The 20,780-nt window shown below is 40.1% G+C and overlaps 1 protein-coding gene across 1 annotated transcript in view; it reads left to right on the top strand.

The window, feature by feature from the left end:
• Positions 1-20,780, top strand: part of LOC136416020 (protein O-mannosyl-transferase Tmtc2-like) — a 77,540-nt gene that overhangs the window by 49,925 nt on the left and 6,835 nt on the right. Inside the window, exons 8-10 of the mRNA XM_066400980.1 lie at positions 8,937-9,181; positions 15,096-15,236; positions 18,831-18,915. Coding sequence (XP_066257077.1) covers positions 8,937-9,181; positions 15,096-15,236; positions 18,831-18,915 — 471 coding nt within the window. The remainder of the gene's footprint in view (positions 1-8,936; positions 9,182-15,095; positions 15,237-18,830; positions 18,916-20,780) is intronic.

Here is a 20,780-nt window from a genome sequence, read left to right as displayed (position 1 = left end):
ACCATCGCGGGGAAAACTTCAGCAGCAAACCTGCCTCTAAATACAAACATAAAGAGCCTCTGCATGGTAGGTTGCCCCCATTTAGGTGCAAGACAGTTTAGAATTGAGTACGTTTACACCGCGATACTATGTTCTTTTACGACACATTCTGAGAGCTTTGTGCCTGTTATTCTGGAACGAAATGCAGAGGTTACGCCACTGTATAAGGCAAGACTATAATGTGGATCCCGTCTCCATTTTGCCATGTCGGCAATAAAACGCTGGCACCGGAACGGGTTTTGCATAAAAATATGTTGGAGCAACCGAAAGACGAAATTCGAGCAGTCCGGAGATATGAATTGGCGTTATTAAGAAATCCGAATATCTCAATTCCAACGGCACTCTCATGAGTTGAGACCTGCTTTTATTGATGGTTTCGCGACGAATATTTTACGCGTTATTCGTCTCCCTTTATATCCCAGTTTATCCTCCTTTTGGGGTTTTACAGTAGTATCACTTTGTATGCATATTTTTATTACTTTCAATTTAGTACACATCGTAAGCAGTCCGCGGGAATCTCGTTAGAAAACCGGGTCAGGATTTCTCCGGTGTAATTTACTTTCACGACCGCGCCAGTCGTAAAGCTTAATATTTCGGGATTTTGTAGGATTGCACTTTAAACCTAATTAGATTGCCTAAAGTGGAATATTCTAATCATTAATTATACCCAATAAAGCGGCAAACAAAACAAACGAATTTCCTTTGTGGCGGAAACTCTTTGATGCGCAACCCAATTTTTCCGATAACATTGTTAATAGGGCTTTTGCGTCTCATTTCCTTTCCATTAGAATAAGCGCCCCCCAAAATGCTGGTTCTATTGTCCGAGAAATTAGCTTTCCATTGAACGACTGATGGAAGTTGTAAGGTGACATCATTTGCATTTGAATACCCAACACCTCTGGTATCTTATTCAGTGTGCACGCACAGGGGGGTGCACTTAATCCCTCAATGCAGCCCACATCAATTATTTCCGATAATTACAGGGCCTAACTAGCAATTACAGAGCTATGACGCATTTATGCCAGTACGGTAATCCCCTATTTCCATACCCAGTCATCGACAATATATTCGTTAACTAGATTCTTCATTAACCCTATAATATAAACTTGATTATGGTCGCAGCTTTGCATGCAGCCTGCTTTATTGTTCGATATGCATTTCACCAGATAATAATCTGTTTTATATTCATTTCGCCATATTCAGGAAGTAATTCGTATAGTAGGAGAACAATACATGAAATTAACTGAACATTCGTTATTAAATACGGCACGTAATATGAAGCTCTACATAGTGAGTTGGGCCGTAATGAAAGTTTAATACTGCAGTTGTTCACTTGATGAGCCGGGCAAATCTATAGGTCAATAACACTTCTCAACATCAGAAATAGTGCTAATTCTGGACCTCAAATACTCTAATTATCACCGATTCAATGAGATTTCCAGAATAATAGATAAATCTCTTTCCCCTTGTCGCGTCGTTAAGAATCTACAAAGCTCAACGTGGCCCCGGAATGAAGTTCACGCAGTATTCGTCCGAATTCTCTGTTCGTCATTCCTGGTGGTATCGTTGAGCTCTCCTTGAATCGATCCTATGAAGTATTGAACGATAAATAGTGATGGTTTAGAAAAACACAGATTGGAAAACCTTTCCGGCCATTTGAGACCACGTATGTCCGTCTATTTTGTTCTATGAACGTTGCAGATCAAAATAAAATTTTTTGCTTGCTTTTGCTTGCAGCGCTGCTGCTTGCTGATAAATATCAGTGGCGTACTGCTCATCTCAAAATAAAGCCAAAATTAATCAAATTGCGTTTTCGTAAATTTTGAAAATTGACGAAGGTTGCTTGAGACAAATTACACCAATCGGCTTTGTGCAGTCTGTTCTTTGAGCATTACATTTGTAACCATATTAACGACTCACATGTTTTAGGATGTTTATCAAAGAAGTCAGAGGTGGAGTAGCTCGTATTTTTCGAAAAATTAAATCCTAAAGCGGCATGATTTTCAAGGATTTTCAACCGTTTTTAGGGTCATGCTACGCTACTGATTCTTTTTTCACTCTAATTGCGTCATTTCAATTTGCGAGGAATAAATTTGCGAAACAGCATGCCACATCGATTTTCAATAATTTTTAACTGTTTTTAGGGACGTACTCTGCCACCGATTTTATATGATATTAAAGCGGAAAAGAACCTCTTTTCCATTGTAAGTGACGCATTCATTGACAAGAAATTAGAGAGGCAGCGATTGCCAATTTGCGAAGGATAAATTCGCGAATTCAAGAATCTTTAACCGCCCTTAGGGGTATACTACGCCAGTGAATTTATATGATATTGAGCCAGAAAGAGGGTCGTTTCTATTGAAATTAACGACAAAACATTTTATTAGAGCGATTCAAAACCTTCTTCCCACAATTTTGGATACCCATCGCCATTCTTATTCCTCTTGCTTAGTGCGAATATCCAGAAATTTAGATTGTTTATTCTAGCCAGATGTGTCGGTTGAGGGTTACAATCGAGATGTCAGGAGTTCAGCAAAGTGCTCTGGAATTCGAATTGAAGGCCATGAATCACCGCTGGTGGAGCGTAGAAGATTCAAGCTTAACTGAAGATTTTTTGTCAATAAACATTGTAGGATCATTGAGCTCTAATTCCTCAGTGTATTAAAGGCAAAAGTTTCGCAATCTGAGCAAAGTTTATAAATCTAAATAAAATGTATTAAGTTATTAACAAAGCCCGTCTCCCGAAAAGCCGAGGAAGTAATAAAAGCTTAACTGGCAAGTGAAAGACGTCTGAAACCCTAAGCCGTTAAATATTGATGTTTTATAAGATCTCGAGGCAATATTATGGGAAATCTGGGGCGAATGCACGGCTTACGTCGACGTTTAATAAGAATCAAATCATGCTGCTTTTCGGGGGGATTTCCAAGATAAAAGCCCTTTTTTGTGTCTCCTGACACTAAGCCTTCAGCCTTTTATCTAAAATGATCTAAATGTAAAGCGGAAAATTTCTAGATGTTTAAGAAAAACCGCTTTCTTCGGATGGTCTTTGTAGAGATTCGAGCTGGGGGCCTAAATATTATCTTAATCCTCTATGGCGGACCGCAAAAACGGTCCTAATGCAGGGCAATTACAATAAATATGCATGAGCTTACGGAGATTTGCTTTTAATTCGGCAAATAGCAACATATGTGGCCGGTATGCAAACGCCAAATGACAATTACTGGCTTTTCAAACTGCAATTAGGGCTGAAATATATATTACGGCCTTTCAGGCGTCACAATTGCCTTTTAAATATGATGACTGAATGCTAAGAGCATTTGCCAAAAATACCTGCTCAAATCCGTTGGATCATCTTCCCAGGTTTAAACTAAAAATAGGTATGGAAGGGGCAAGATTTCAACACCTATAAATGCTTTTTAACGGCGGAAATTATGAGCCCAATTCATCAGCTGTGCTGGGGGTACTGGGGGTGAGTGAATGCTAACAATCCCTAAATCTTTTAAGGGTTTAAAACATTTTGAAATTTGCAGCTGAGAAATGGGAGAATCCAGAAGGTTCATTTTCGACGCGCACGTTCGCGCATCTACAAGTACTTTTCACTCGTCGAAACTATGAGTTTAGTCCTTAACTTCTACGTGAAGTACCCTACATGAACTTTAAGTCATTACAAGTAGCTCACACATCTTCCAAGGGTTTCACAGATTTCGGAAATTTTTGGCCGCGGAATGGGAGAACCTGGAAGGTTCATTCTGGCGCGTTCGTGCATGCAAATCATTTGTATCAAGTGGTTTTGAACGGTACTGGTTATCCGAATCGACCTGACCAGCTTAAGGCGACCCGCCTTAAAGTTGTTATGTCTCCTGTAGACCCGAAGAGGTTCCCCAAAATTGAATTCTATGGTATTCCACGTAGACGGTTATCGCGAGACATGCGACACACGAAGATATTAAAGCCGGGCTTCGTCCTTCCCAAAACAGCAATGAAACTCGAGTCCACGTTGTGATTACCATAAATTGCGATATCAAAAAGCAATAACCGAAATTTGTTCTATTTCAGTTTAATCGTAATATCGTAAAAGGCAGAGTTTGCAGTAATGCCGAAGCAGTATTTTTTGATTTAGGATAAAAGTGCCCGGAACAGCAAAAACGACAGCAGCAGCACGTATAATCCCACTACACGTGCGACATTTGTTCCAACTGCTGTTATTGGTGGAACATTGCCAGTTTTCCTCGCTTCTTGCAAACTACCTGAATAAACTAATTTGAATAAATTTGCTAAAACTCCGAAATCTTCCCGGCTTGTATAGCAAATATAGCAAAAAGTAGTCCTGCGAACATCGTTTCCTTAATGAAACAAGAACCGACTAAGGAACACTCCTATTTTACATCACACAGAGAATACTAAATTTCTCTGAATTTACCGCCGAGTGAGCGCAACCTTATCTCACAAAGGCAAAACTTATGAATACGTAATTTGTTGAAGAATAGAACTTCTTGTAATTAGCACTTTTAATGCGAAAAATCTTTAAATGGGAAGAGTCCCTCGAGGCAGAAAATGGGTATTTCTCCGAATAAGACTAATTTGCAATGAAAATTTCATACCGCCTCGCAGCTTCAGGCCCAATTATTATTTAACGCGAATTGGCCAACTTATAGGACCGCTATTGAAACACTCTCTCATTCAAAACATGTTTATCCTTTACAAAATATTGTCATAAAGTCTGCAAAATACACTCCAGAGTTATGTACGTCGCTTTATGCGAATTCCCATGGATTTCGCTGGAAAGCTCCTGCAAATTTATTCCCCTGCCGAGAGAAACTCTCTTTTGTCATTTTTTTCGTGCGAGTGACATTGTCTGGATGCCTATGCTAAAATTCCGGGAAAATGGCCTGGACCCTTACAGTTTGGGTCCAATGTAGCCAGCTGGGTTAGAACAACTTCAAATAAAAAGACCTATACCCACATTGGCGGGACCAAAAAGGCACAATATAAAAGCAAATTTAAAACCAAATCTTTTTATATCTGAAAACAATACGTTAGGAGGCTTCGCGTTAATACATGTTTTGGTTGGAAAACAATAATGATACTCGCCGCCAATGATGACGAATTCAAATGGAGAGAATTAGCCAAAAATGGCCCGTACAAAATTCGGCTTTGTCGAAAGTGAGTGAGGCCTGTGGCTTGAATATAAATTTGCTGATTTTGCATATAGCAGGACTTTTTGTTATGGGTGCGGTATTGGGATTCGCTGCTATGCAGATCATCGCATGGAAGTGTTTAGATTGGACACGCATAAATCGAGCTCTAGGCTAGAGTGTTCTAGAAGCTGGCTTTCAAGGGAAATCCTCTGTGTGTCGCCTGGATGCGCTCTGCAAGCACGCATCAATGAAGTTGCAATATCGCTCGTGGATTCTGAGATACTGAGAAAAACCACACATGGAAAATTTCGATTTTTCTCCGAAAGTTGTCAAAGGGGGGCAGCATCCGTTTTTTGCCACTTTTCAAACTTCGAACGCCGATATCTCGGCAACACGTGGAGTAATTGCCTTTAAAATGATCCCAAAATTAATCGTCCGGATGCGCTCGAAGATGAAGGAAAACCAGAAAAATCTATTTGCCGTATGTCAAATTCAGTTCAGGAACATCCTAGAAAAGATCTAATAAGGCTCCAATAATCTCGAATTATCAGCCCCTGCAAGTATCTTTGGAATAATCTGGAATTTCATTAATACCTCTAAGCGCTCCAAGAAGTTCCAAAAATCTCTTACGTATTTTCCAGGGCACTACTACCTTCAAGGCTCTGTTAAAATCATTAAAAATTATCTTGCAAACTCAAGAATTTCATTACCTAGAAAACAAAAATGTAGGGAGGTGAATTGCATTGAATTAGTCAATGATTAGTCTCGCAGAAAGAAGGGTCGAGAAAAGCAAGGCAGAACATCTGATGAAGAACAACCAGGTGAATCTATCTCTCATACTGCAACACCGTTCAGACATATGGAATTGTAGTGACATGTTACGTGAATAAATGATTTTAATTTTAAATTCAGCGAACTGTTAAAAGGAGACGAATTGCATTGAATTGACTGTCATCAAAGATTCAGAACCACCACATTTTTTCTTATTGCTAGTTTTTGATGTATAGATTTGAAATTGGTCCTAGGGAAGGTTTTGAGCATGACAAATTCGCCAAGAATATCTATTTCAAGCTAGTTGAGAAGTGGCGATAAGTTGAAAAAAAACCTAAAAAAAGAAATATAATGGATTTAAGTCGGGACTTCCAGCTGGCCACAGAACACACGTTCCTCGCCTCGACCAAAAAACTTATAATTGCAGAATTCAATTCTGGGTCAAAAAATTTCTTGGCTTCTCTTTCCGTGAAAGTACAGAAATTGATTATTTAAATTAAAAAAAGCCCGTCAATTACTGACCGTTCCTAGTGGCTAGAACATCTTTAAAAGTTTAAATTTAGATTTAATTTAACAACCGTCTATCTCTTCAAGGCATTTGAAAGGAAAATGACAATTCAATGTGCTACCGCCCTTATATTCAATTTATAAAGGTAGGGACGAACCAAATTAATAACGAATCTATGGATAGTTCCGAAACTAGACTTCGGAGTGCCATAATTGTCGTTTGGACGGTGCTATGGCCGCCCCTGTCGCCATTTGCCGAATTAAAAGCGAATCTCTGCAAGCTCATACATATTTAATTTAGCTGCTGCGTATTAAAACAGTTTTATGGGGGGTTGTGTGCGGTTACCCTTAATTTATAGGGGAGCTGCATATGTGAGATATCGAGAGGATTTTCTCGACGAGTACGAGACAGTCTTGCACCAATAGTTTAAGGGCGCAGTTTGGTAATGTTTGGTTTATTTGTGACCGGCAAGTTCACAAGATTGTCCGAGTCCTTAGAAGGGGGAAATCGAAGAGGTTGATTATTGAAGAAAGAAAACCTTAATTTGCCTAAAAGCAATAATATTGATAAGGCGGCCCGCCAAACGTATATGCGAGGTCAGCGTTTTCAGTGTTCCTTTGGATGTGTGTTCTTTTTAAAATAGTGAGTCCGTAATATATCGTCTTGTAATCAGGTGCTCCCTATTTCTTTTCTCACCCACTGAAGTAACCCTCAACATTGATCTTATATGATATTTTTTCATGTTAAGAAATATCCCGAAAGCGTAACGAATTTGAAAGATTTGTGACTCTTGAAATGAGAACCTCGCGAGGCTGCAACATCCATTCAACACATTTCCTTGGTAATGATGAATTAGGGATTTCTTTCTCTTAGTTTTTAATTCAGTACATCCTCAGCAAAATTTTACGAATTTATCTTAGCAAAAAGCTACGAAATTTAAGGGCTCATTTAAGCACGCCCATGAAAAGCTGACAACGTTGATAAATGAGATTCGTTACGGGTCCACGCGCCATGGCGGACGGAGATAATGCTGGTTTCGGGTCGAGATTTGTGGAAATTCGATATGGTCCCAAATCAGCAGATAAAAGAGTGTAATTAAGCGCGATGGTCGGGAGTAAACTGAGCCCATACTATATCTGAGACTTGGAATATTTGATTCCTCCCAGTAAAGGGTCTGGCTCTAGGAGAAATCGATACTTTTTCCCTGCCTAGTTTGAAGGTGGCGAGGCAGTGAATCCCTACAGACGGTGGCAGCGACTGTGGTTATTCATTTGAGAGTGCGGCAAATTAGCGGTTCAAATTTCGTAGATAGACTTCACGGGCACACTCCCTGATTAATGTACCAGAAATTTTAAAAGGTAGATTTCCCCCGATAATAACGCCGTAACGACTTCTCGCAGTCTTCGCCATATTTGTCAAGCATAATCTGGTTAAACTTTAAAATTATTCTTCGAAACAGGATCGAGGAGGCGAATTTAGCCCTTGTCATTATCCTTTAAATGCTGTAGTCGACCCTTCGGCATTGTCCCATCCTTTCAGCTCGTAAACGATCTAATACATCATAGGTACGGGAAATCATTTAAAGGAAAATTACATTTGAGAAATTGCGGACTGATGAATATTTCATCCCTTGAAAGTTAGAAAATCAGCCTCCAAGCGAGCGAACTTTTAACTCATCATTTATCGCTTCAAAGTTTCAGCCCTTCAAATCCGGATTATTAAATTATGGTATGGGTTTATGCCTTAATCGCCCTCATGTACTCCTGGATGTGTTTAAGCGATAGGGCCGATAGCGAGTTGTTTTGCTCCAGAGGAAATTAGCGGAATCTTACTTATTGCTACTCCAGGATTTGGCGCATTGGGTGTTAGATTTAGTTCGAGGATTGACATTTCGAGTCTCGAAAGGGCTCGTAGGGGCGTAGCACTGCTAGGAGCGTCCCGGTTCTCAAATGAGCAGTTTTTCAGGAAGCCGAAAATAATGTTTCTCAAATCGAAGAATTTGAGTTAATTACATTCTCAGCTTCTCTCGCAAATCAACGCCACGCTCTCGAAGCCCTGGAGTAGCAGCGCTCAAGTGGGCAGTTTCTCTGGACTGCAGAAGTTCGTCTACAGGAGAGACATTTTCCACCTCGGTTGGTCAAAAAGCCTTCTGGATCCCCCCGTCAGAGGGACACAAATCCTCTTAAGCCTTTAGGATATTTTTTAACGCAAGGACTTGAGCGTTCGCGTGTCCAGCGCGAGTCGAACATTGAGCACACAACTTTGACACTTGAGGCGCGCTCACGGACGCCGCTAACGGCGGAAATTGAGCCTCTCAGAGTCTACCATGCGGAAGTCGAAAGTTTTCGAACTCGTTATGTTTTGGCATGTTTATCAGCCGAGAACATCGAAGGTTCGTACGTCCGGGACAAATTGAAAATTGCTCCGTAGCCATATTTCTTCGACATTACCGCCAAATAGCGTGTTTTTATTCGTTTCAGTGGCATACGTGAACTTGGGAACGGCCCTCATAGCCTCGGGAAGATGCGAGGAAGCCGCCGCCGTGCTTCGCCAAGCCTCGAAGCTGGACGGCACCGGACTTCGAGACAGGAAAGAGCACGAGAACGCCAAAATCTCAGCGCTGCTGCAGCTGGGGGCGCTGTACAGCGACCAAGGGAGGTTGCACAGCGCCTTGGCCACATACAGGGAGGCCGTGGATAATTTACCCGCGCATTATCCTCCTCAGGTAAGATGTAACAGTCGCGAAATGAGTTATGCGGAAGATAAATATTGAGAATTATCGATACGTGCTTGAGCGGCGCTATGAGGGATTTGAAGTGCTCGAAACTAAGCAAATAAAACCGTGGAACAATAAATCCCCTGCATCAATTAAATCAATCCCAGAACATTAGCAGACGATTCTATTTTAGCCGACGCAATTTGCACTTCACGCGTCAATTGTTTCTGTCGGAAATGATGACTCCGGTTGAAAACGAAAATCGGTCAGTGAAAATCCACTCTTTTGTTCCCAGATTAAAATGCCGCATTCGACAAATGCGGTTGTTATGTTTAAAAAAATTTCATGGATTGACACGCATTGACAGCCGGATATTCCATCACTCACTCGACAATAGAGCCCCCATTTGAAGACACTCCATACTTCAGCACTCGTCACTTACACATGCTAATTCCGAATTTGCCAGACTGGAATATTATATTCCCCGGGTTAACGATGACAAATTAGGGCCTTCTCAAATATTAATTCTGATTGGAAAACGTCCATCTGTAGCCGGACGTCGAGGGCCATATTTCAGGCTTAAACTCTGCAATTCAGTTTGATAGTTCGTGCCCTGTTGAACGTTTGTTATGCGAAGTCGCTGGCCGGTACCTCCAATCTTGTTATAGTGGCTGCTGTAAATTGAACTCGGAGAGCCGGGAATCAGGGCCGAGTTCGAATTGGAGAGTTGAGCCTTGAGCCCCCTCCGCAACTTCCCGGTGAGAGGGCCACCTCCTCCTGTCGATTTTGTCGCGTTGGCTGATGCTCGTCGTGTCAGCGTCTCCGGCACTCGACGCATGTAGTAAATGTCGATATCACGTAGCTTAGTGTCGCTTTGGACCTGGAAAACCTCCCTGGATGGACTTTAGTCGTATCGTGGGTGTTGGTTCGCCTTTATTTTAATATGCTCTTGCCAGTCATTTCAAGTACATGATGAATAAGTAAGGAGTTGTAGCTACACCCTAAAGTGTGTATTATTTGGCCTAGATTTTATCTGAGCCCCAACAAAAACGTCTGGTCCACCGTTGGGACCGGAAACGTTAACCATCCCGCTTGGGCTGGAGAGATAACAATTTCCTGTCATGTCATCTTTAGTCCCAGTTAGTTTAGCTCCCAGGGTACAAGACATATTCAGATAGCATTTCCAATGCTTCTCAAAGTGAATTTTTGACGTTATTCTCTTGTTCAGATCTTGGAAACCCAACAGTCCCCATAGAACACCTTACATTTTGAATCTAACAGCTCTTTGTCATTGAGCAACCATGAAGCTTGGTCGCGTTATTTTTCTTCATAACTTGACTATGGCTCACATTTTATATTTTCACATTTTCGCTAACGGTATAAAACCCCATCCAAAGCTTGCATTGATTAAATAATCGTGGCTTTGACTCTACAATTTAAACCGCAGATCCCATTTAAATAATATTTTCATCTGTCGTTGTATCTGAAACCTGATTAAACCGTAATTTACATGAATGGGAATTAACGATTTAAATGTCTGCATCAAATAAATCTCTTCGTCAATTCAAATTTTTCGTTCGTATTCGCGAACAGAAAATTCGATATATTTTTGTTCAGTTGTCGCTACAATCAAGGTAGATTCTATTGAATCCCAATTTCAAAAGGGATCTCTCTGTTAAATTAACATTATAATATTATGCCCAATTACCTCTCCTCCCCTGGAAATATGGCACTTTAAAGACACTTGTAACAAGTTCGGGGAGACCTTGTGAAACACGACTTCCGTCGTTATTCGCCATAAATCTTCCATACAAAGTAGTCCTAGGTTAGATACGGATATTGTGTTCTCGAAGTTTCAAGGTTCCGTAATATCGCCGATGTTCAGTGTTACGCTAACATGCCGCGCTTCTTGACTGCCCTAAACTTCGGTAATTAGTTCCTTCGAGATTTATATTCTTTATTACTTTTATCGGTTTCCCCCCCCTCATTATAAATTTCAGCGAAGTTTAATGTGGGTAGAGTCACACCGGCGGAGCTCCGATCCAGAAATTCAGTTGACGTACATATTCTCTCGGCCATGAAAAAAACTATTGCTACCCTGTATATGTATTAAAAAAAATGGAGCATTTTTCTTTTTATGTTTTTAAAAGGTGCCGTGTACGGCTTGTAATTCGAAACGCCCTTTTCGGCGAAAAAAGTCACGTGATGTCTTTCACAGTTTTTCATAAAAATTAATCTAAGGGGGTAAGATCTGGTAAACGTGCCGGCCAACGTATGCCTGCATTGTTTGGAATGACGAAAAAACCAATAGGTCTCTTAACATTATGCGATAGAGTACCATTTTGTTGGAATTAAAGGTTATTCAAGGGGTTCAGGTAAACATAAGATCTTTCCAAACAGGACATCCTCATACTTTGGTCTTAGAAACGGACAACCTGTATATGGATAGTCGACGTTAAAAAATAAATTCCGTTGAAGAGAAGTTTCAAATGTAGGTTTTTTAATAGTAAATGTAAAGAGCTCTGCTCTCTCAATTCTGGGCTCAAGGACCAACTTCTAGCTCGAAAGCCTTCTGTGTTCAATAAAAGATTAGTTAGAAATCACTTAGTATGAATCCATTCGAACACGCTACCATTAAGTTAAATACGGCATTATGTTGGGAAAGTTCTCCAAGTTTCACAATAACAGTGCCGCTTCGTGATGCAGTAACACTAACAGTGTGTCCCTTCTGTTCGCGGGCTCGAAACTTTACTAATTTGTTCCCTGAAGTAGTCCTTTTCTCTTTTGGGCCGCCAACTGGGGCAACTTCAAATTTACAGAGCTCAGATTTATTTAGGGCAGGTAGAGAATGAATTTGAGCATCTCTGGGAAGCACAAACCAAATTCACGAGTGAAAAATCGCAACAGAATCTACTGAAAATCACTTTAATGTATTCATGCTACCTATGAGCATGGCTCGAACCCTTTTAAACTTGAGAATGGGGCGTGAAAATAGGATGCGCTAATGAAAGTAAGGGTGAGCATTAGGCAGATAATGGGGTCAAAGTGGATCTAAAGTGGCTGTGTCAGCCCAAAAATGGTCAATAAATTTTAAACTTTAAGGGTTTGTAGAGCGCGAGGGAAAACCCGCGTAATTTTTACAGATTTCAGCGAGGTTACCTGAAATATGAATATAAGGGTAATGGATAATGGACGAAGTTAGCACCAGTTTCCGCTCACGTTAATATTTCAACAATCTCTGGATTTATCTTTTGGTTCCACATCAATCAAATTAATGTAAAACAACGACTGGTAAATCAATTAGTGTTCGCTATCCATTTCGGTCTAAATAAACTGTAACATTGCTAACACGAGATTTGTTCTACTCGTTAATTCCCCTAACGAGGAATACTCTGGCGAACTAATTATGAAAGTTTCATAGGCCACTGACAGAAAGGGCACATTGTTATAGTTAGTGAATTGCGATCTGTGGTTTCCATTACTGGAGGTCTATATATTGGAAACGAATGAATGTAGTTTGCACTTTGCGACAAATTGGCAGCAGTACAGACGTTAAGGTAAAGAGGTTTTTTTGTTGATTTTGGAAAATTTTCGAGAGCACTGAAAAACCACAAAGATACGTGACACCGTGCCTCAAATGCTATGGAGAGTCATATTCTTTCAAAATGGAGATTAAAGTTAGAGTTAAACCAATTTATGTCCCCACCCTCCTCATTAAGAAAACTCTGTTGTTCGCATACAAACAGAGAACCTCCGGGAACGTGTCTAGACTGGAACTTCTTAAGCAATACGATATTTCATCGCGGTTTACGCTTCTAGATAGCCAAGAATTTCGTCTGCAAAACGCAACAAAAAACATGGATCAGTTTCCAGAGTTCTTCCAAACTTAATTCTGATGTAATGTGGCAGTCCATCAAATCCAGCCCCTAGGGGAACCCCTAGAATTGTGGCTAATTCATGGAGAACGACGATGAAGAAACAGGATAAGAAGCGATGTTTTATAAATTCGAACAATAAAAACCGACAATATTTGATCGCTACAAAATGAGATACGTTGAGTGTCTATATAAATTCATGAAGGCCGCTGCAAATAGTCGCATGACAAATCTGAAAAGATTAAGGCCAGTTGCGACTTTATGCCTCATCCAGCTCTGCGTTTAATTAACTCGAGCGTCCCGAAGACCGGTCGAGGTGCAGCAAAAAGGAGACTACAGATGGCGCTGCTAGGATATTTTCCCGCAAGCCCGACAAACTTGCCGTTGACATTGCCGATTTCCGTTTGCGTCTAATTGACTGAAAGTGAAATGAACTGATGAGATTTCATAGAAACGGGTCTTTGGGACGCTCAAGTCAATTAAAGCCAAAGCTTAAGCGTAGGCCTTAATCGTCTGAAGTTTCTCGATATAGATTTTCCGCATCGACATGATCATAGGGGAAGGTTCCAGAGGAGGAATTTCGGAGAGGAAGGAGCTTTGGAAGTAATTCGTGTAAGAGACACGCTCAGAGAGATAGGGACAGCATCAGAAATTCTACGTTAAAAGCTAAACTAATAATTCTCCAGCGTCTCTGCTAAAGCACCTCCTTCCACAATGCCTCACTAAGGACATTACTGAGACACCATTGTTCCCATACAAGCAGAGCAAACTCCCAAACAACAGCTTGGTGCGCACAATACCTGCTAAATGAAAAGATGGCAAACCGTACAATGTATTCATTATTTTATAAGTCTGAATTGCAATTCACTTTGTTATGAAACCATTTGTACTCCACATCTGAATTAAATGCAAACGCTCCGAGTTCCGAAAGTTTGATAATAAGAGCCGGTTTCCGCCGTGCTGTTCACACTAACAGTGTGTCCCTTCTATTCTGTTAACGAACGTGAAACTTTACTAATTAGATCCCTGGGGTGTTCCTTTTCTCGTTGGCCTCGCAGCTCAGCAAACCTTGTTGCTTTTAATTTCGAATTCATATTTCCAAGTTTACTCATACGAACGTGTTAATTATTCGCGTTGAGAAAGCTCATCGCGCCTCAAGTAACGTGACGGTTACGGTTTTTTTAACCGTAATCGTCGGGCTTCCAAACTGCGACCCGAATGGAAGTTTCGTAACTCCTGACCCTCATCACCCTGCCTATAAAAGCAGACGTATCATTTTAAACATCAGCCATTCCCCGTTGGGAACATGAATGTAGGGCAGTTATTTTTTGTCCAAAATAACATCCGCAGTGCATATATTTACGGAGAAACAATAAAAATCTCTGCTGCCGCCGACTTCATTGTCAGAGAGGCACAGTGGCATTCTATTTTGTACGTCAGTAACGTATGATTTATCGTACTTCAGCCCCTTTGTTTTCTAGTAGCGTTCAACATGTCGGAAAACATATTTCGTTTATTTGTGCCACCACGATAGCCATTCTTTTCGCTAAATAAAGTTTTATCTAAGGCTAATCAACTTTCGGTTTATGGGACTCTCTGGCGGACATGGAAGCTTGTTATCCAGACAGAAAACTAACTGGGAGAGGAAGATATCCCAGCCAATTTCCCCGATAAGGACCTCTATTACTTTTTGTTGTTTTGGAAAGTGTGCTAACTACCTCGAAGCCTCGATATCATCTTACTACTAAAGTTCCGAGATTAACACAAATTTAGAGACCAGGGATAAATTGCAATAAAATTTCAGTGTCGATTCAAACCAAATTTTTCGATCCAAGCTACAGACATAGATTCGGATAGCGGTGAATGGCGCTGCAATTGAATTGAAATTAAGTGCAAATTGGATTTGAGAAAAATGAGGCAGTTTCGTTGGACTAAATAAACAGTTTCGCTCTATTTTTGAAGTTATTTCAGACTGAAAGTGGTTAGAGTGTTGTATGTACTAATTTCGCAGTGAAATCCAATATCAAAAAACGCCTATTTTATTGTAGAAGATTTACAACATCCTCGGAGAGACACTCGCCAAATTGCAGCAGGATGAAGAGGCTGAGAAATGGTATAGGGCCGCCCTCGAAGCTGAGCCAGACCACGTCCCGGCCCATATTACCTATGGAAAGTTGCTTGCTAAGAATGTAAGTAACAATTTCGTTAGTGTGAGTAACAAATTAGTTATTCCAGGGGTCAGAAAAACAACGTGGAAAAGACGAAATGAGGGAAATTTTTCGCCAAATTTTACAGGGCGGCCCTGCAACAATGGAGCAGATGGGCAGAGCAGGCTGGCGGATAAAAGAGTAGCGCCATCCAGCTCAATTTGTCTTAAGACAATTTCCTATTTTCATTCTACAGGACGTTTCAGTTATTTTTTGTCTTGTAAATTGGGAGTGAATTTCATAATGTTTTTTTACTGGCTGAAAATTGCTCCTAGGGGGTTTTGGGCGCGATAAATTCACATTTAAAATTATGGGGATCTTTCTGAGACAATTCGCAAAATTGCTGCTTTTTGCGCATGCAAATCACGTTGTAAGACAAGTTGCCTCAGGGCCTTATTTCGAAAACTGCTAAAGATAGATGTAGAAGTTGTTAAGCCAACGCGATCAAAAAGAAATAGCGAGCAAGGGGCTCCATTAAACGTATCGGAGGTGGTACTGGCTTTTCATGCCGAGAAGCAATGGCATAACCCAGCATTTGGCGCTAGAGAGCAAACATACTACTTACCAACGTTAATTCGTCTGTGAAAATCCCTGTAGCGAAGGATGCAGTTGTCAGTTAATTTTAACTGAGAATAATGTGCAATTCCACCCTACTTGCGTGCGAGGCCCCATTGCCAAGTAAAATAAAGGAAAGAAGCAGATTGCTGCATAAGAATGCGGGATAACGCATTTGTTCTGCAAAATCGTGAGAAAGCTGAATGTGTTATCCGCGCCACTGGCCTGAACGCGAGCCACTGTACTTTTCTTGGTAAATACGAAAATCTCGGCTCGATCAACGTTTTTAGCCTGACCCGAGGACCTTCGGTACGATGCATAAACGATTCCCAATTGTTTGTTTACACCAGGCGTTGCGTTCCACAGCCACCTTCGCCAATAACGGCTCGGCCGAGAGATCTTCGATATGACGCGGATATGTCTCACGTTTGTTTGTTTACATTCGCCAGCGCCTCTCACGGCCACCTTCGGCAAAAACGCTTAAGCGAGCCCATGCATTATTGAAGCCACGCAAAAACCTACATTTATTTGCGAAATATCACGATTTATCGACATTTTTAGGTTGGTCCATAAGTGCGCACGGTACCACAAGGTGTGGTGCGTCACGCCCCCTTGAAGCCCCGTAAGTACTGGAGCTTTTTTCGAGCATTAACGCGGCCCATCGTCGCCTTCGGCAAAAACGCCGAAACGTTCCCATGCGAGGAGGCCATAACGCAACACTGAATTTATTTGCGAAATAAAACGGTTTAGGTATGGGAACATGATGCATCGTTTTAAAGGAAATTTAATTGTCTGTCGGCGCATTTACATTCAGGATATTCTAGTTAACCAAACGCACTCTAGACAGCTTTTGTGTCTCACAGGAAGAGCATTAATTTTGAGCCCCCCTTTACAATGTGGATCCACGTTTTTTGCACGGAGCAAATTCATGGATCTTCCCGAAACAATGCTGTGGAAACTCCCGTGGGAGTAAATCCTTGAAAACCATATAAATGCTTGAGGGAGAACTGTAAAACTGCCAATATAGTCAAAATTGCGAAAAAAAAATGCAGCGCTATTGTAATTTCAACTTTTAGGTTTAAACTTTTATCTCGGCGAAACCGAGGCCTAAAAGGCCTTTGTCTTGCTCACTTAGCCGTCTTAAATTATTTTGCGTAAAATTTCAAGGCTCTCATAAATAAGGCCAAGCCCATGCAAATAAGATCCTCTAATCCAAATAAATTAGCACCTCAATTAGGAAAAGGAGGCTATTAAAAATGCGTTAAATTTACGAAAAGCTTTGTATTGTGTACCCTTTCTCATTTTCCGTTGTGAATATTCATGAGTATCCAAGGCGGTATGATGCAGCATGAACCACGTCCTAAAAGAGGGATTTTTGCTGTTTGTTGGCATTAGGGCTTCTTTCATTTTTGTAATTAGGTCTTTACTTTATGCAAACTAGAATGCGAGAGCCCATTAGGCTTAATGCCGTCAGGTTAGGCTGTAGAGGTTAAAATGTACACGTAAAGCCCTTTATCTCTTTCGGCCCTTTTTGCAGATTTGAAGGGATTTAGTTCGGTGTCCCTAATGGGGATTATTTTAAAGATACCTCGAAATAGGAAAACAAACGAAAGCCCCGGCCAAGAAAAATATTTTGCTGAATACATAAACGTTTCAATCAAGATGAAATATTACACAATATATTCCAGCCATTTTATTTCCTCTTTATATCCGAAAGGTCTGTATCTTCAGCAATATATTATCCTAATACAAATGCATCAATCAAGGGCATAATAGAGAAAAATACACAATGATTAATGGGGCAGGAGCTGGCGCAGCTTCAAATTAATAACGAATTTAGAACAAAAACGAACTAATGAAAACAGCGGAAAAAAATAGCATTATAATTAAATTAGTAGTCGCTTGTTTTCTTGTTGAGCGAATCAAAAGAAAATTCTCGTTCGAGGTCCATTTACTGGGGAAATTTTATTATTTGTCTTGCGATAACGGGAAATGGCATCTCGGCCCTGTTTGGGTCGCCAAAAACACAACAACGAAATTAGTTTTCCTCACATAGAGAATTTATTTTTATTTCCATTGTTGCAAATTAATTTCGAATTCGTTGGAATTCGAGGTTGTAAAATATTAACTCATGAAGTTTTATATTAATAATGCAGTCTCATAATTCGTATTCAATATAATTAACTCTCAAATGGAATGAGCACTTAACTAATATAGAGGGCTTTAGCGAAATCATCATAAAATTCGACAAAACAAACATTATCGAGCTTGAAATCGGGATATTGAAATATATGGATATTAAATTTAATGTACATACATTCCAATTATTATTTGTTTGACCAAACATTCGTAAAAAATTTGTTTCGGGCGATATGCGAGTTATGAAAGCATTCATTAATTAAGTATTAATAAATATTAGCCAACATGTATTTACTAGGAAAAAATGCATTTTATGTTACTTGCAAATGGTAGACTTCCGTTTTTCTGTTTTTAACATATACTACATTTTCTTCGCTGTTCAAATAAATCCTTCATGATTGTCCTTTGAAAATTCACGAATTAATAATTAACTACTAATTACCAATTAATTATCAATTAAGCGTTGACTAATTCGTGGAAAAAATACGTTTTGTGCAAGTGGAAACATCAGACTTTACTTTTCTCTTTTTACAATAGAAAAACGACTAAATATTTCATATGGAGGGGCTGAAATCACATGACGCGGATCTACCCTTATCCCTCATGTATGTGCATACATCACTCACAGGCCCTGCCTAATAGTACACTTTCCGCACTGTTTTCAGTGCCAAATTAATCCTCTAAAATTGTCCTATCAAAATAGACATAAAATAATCACAATTTCAGCCTTTTGGCTTTTTTTGCGGCTCAATTAAGCTTGGAATAAAAGCTAAAACTGCCATGAAAATGATACGACCAGTTTTAAGTATTATGTATGATCGTGGCGATAATGATCATGGTCGAATGGAAATTTATTTATGAAAACAACATTGTTTTTTCCAGGTTAGTCGGTCCGTTGAAGCGGAGCAGTGGTTTCGCAGAGCCCAGAGACTGGCCCCGAACGACCCAAGCGTCTACCACCATTATGGTACGTACCCAGTAAATCAGAAAATTTTTTCGATTATCGTGATATTTCATAGTTTAATGTGCATCAAGGCCATTAATCTTTGTTGTACTTTACAACCCCATGGTGCGGTTTCCTTTTTCTTTATCCCCAGGTGGTAGATAACACCCCTTGCTAGGTAATGAATCTTCGCTCGATTCTATCACCCTCTAATGATTCACAACAATCTAATTTTCCTTGGGCTCTCCTTTTTTTTCTGGTTAACATATCATGGGCCAAGTTACAGGCTTAATTAAAATTGATGGAGGCCGTAAAAGGAAAAATATAACACCGCCAGGGCTCCTAATACAATAATCAACTTATAATCGTCATGTAATCAACCTGCTTGTTCATGTTTAAATTATTTCATCCGCTCCAACACGCGAACCTGCCACGCAAAAGACTTAAAAGTTGAAAATGTTTGGTATATCGTTTTCATAATTAATTGCGAAGTTTTGAGCGGTCTGGGCGACATCAAGTTGAAATTTTCGGAATTTTGAGTGTGTTAATAATATACGAGTTTCATTGTGTTTTTAGAGCTGTAATTGAAGAGTTGGGAACTTAAAAAGTTAAACATTCTGAAAACTCCTTGCAGGGGTGGATTATAGATATTTTGACATTCAACACTTATTTGATGTGCTTAGTGTTTTCCTTATATAAACTAGGAGAGAGCCTGCCAAGTTGCATTTGCAGCTTAGCTCTATTTACCATTTCTCTAGTGTTGCAGTTCTCAATCTAGATACAAAATTTCATTCGTTTTTGCATAACACGAATTGAAGGTTTCTCATGTAGAGTATTGTCATATTTTAGGATGAAATAGAGCTACCCCTGCTCTGTTAGCTCTCATCAACGATGTCGCTCTATTTCGGATAGAAGAATAGTTTTAAACCCCTCTCAAATAGGAAGAATTCGAGAATTTCTCATGTCAAATGTTGTCAAAGTAATGTTGTCAAATTTTAGAGTGAAATATACTTGGACCTACTCTGTCAATTGTCGTTAACGCCGCAGCTCTGTTTGTCCTTGTTGCAGAATTATCGCTCTCGTTCTAGATAAGGGAACAAATTCTGTTCGTTATAGGAAAGAAAAAATTAAAGAATTCTTCTGTCCAGTGTTGTCAACCCGTTTGATATGACAATTTCACGCAGCTCTATGTGTAGGTGCTGCAGAGTTATCACTCGCCTTGCAGATGAACAAACAGATTTTCTTCTGACAGCAATTCGAAAATTCCTTACGTCATCCGTTGCGAAAGGAACATTGAGACATTTCAGGATATAAAATACACTTAGACTTACTCAGTCAGTTTTCATCCAGTTATCACTTTGGCAGGGAGCAACTACATGAATTCTCATGACGAACTTGTATCCTAAATCAGCCTAACAGCTTTCTATTATTAAGGTGATATTTAAGCACCTATAATTCAAAAACTAGCCTGACATGTTGATACGTTCACCTCCTCGAACACCCCTGGAAAGGCATTGAAATGAAACTCGAGTAATCCAGTGAAACAAATCCTGGATGGATTAAACGCATTCCCGTTAAATAGCTGCAACATGAAAGGATGCTGCGGCAGTCATTCTAGCAAACTAGAGACATGCCGAGGCAGAAGGGAAAACCTTTCCTCTAGCCCTTTACAAATACCAGACTCAAGTTATGTAAATTAGTACAGGGCAGGCCTTTGGTTCTCGTATGTTGGCTCAGCGTTTGGTGGCTCGTTTGGCATTAGAGGCAAAGCAAAGAGTGTTTTATTTCGCTTTATGCGAAATATAAATGTTTCTCTAATATAATATCCGTTGGAAAAAGACAAGAACAAAACGAGAGCAGTTCGTGACAACGTGCTGAAATTATTCTGA

This window comes from Euwallacea similis, chromosome 22, assembly GCF_039881205.1.
Source record: "Euwallacea similis isolate ESF13 chromosome 22, ESF131.1, whole genome shotgun sequence".
Taxonomy (NCBI): Eukaryota; Metazoa; Arthropoda; class Insecta; order Coleoptera; family Curculionidae; genus Euwallacea; species Euwallacea similis.
This window is presented reverse-complemented; position numbering and strand designations above follow the sequence as displayed.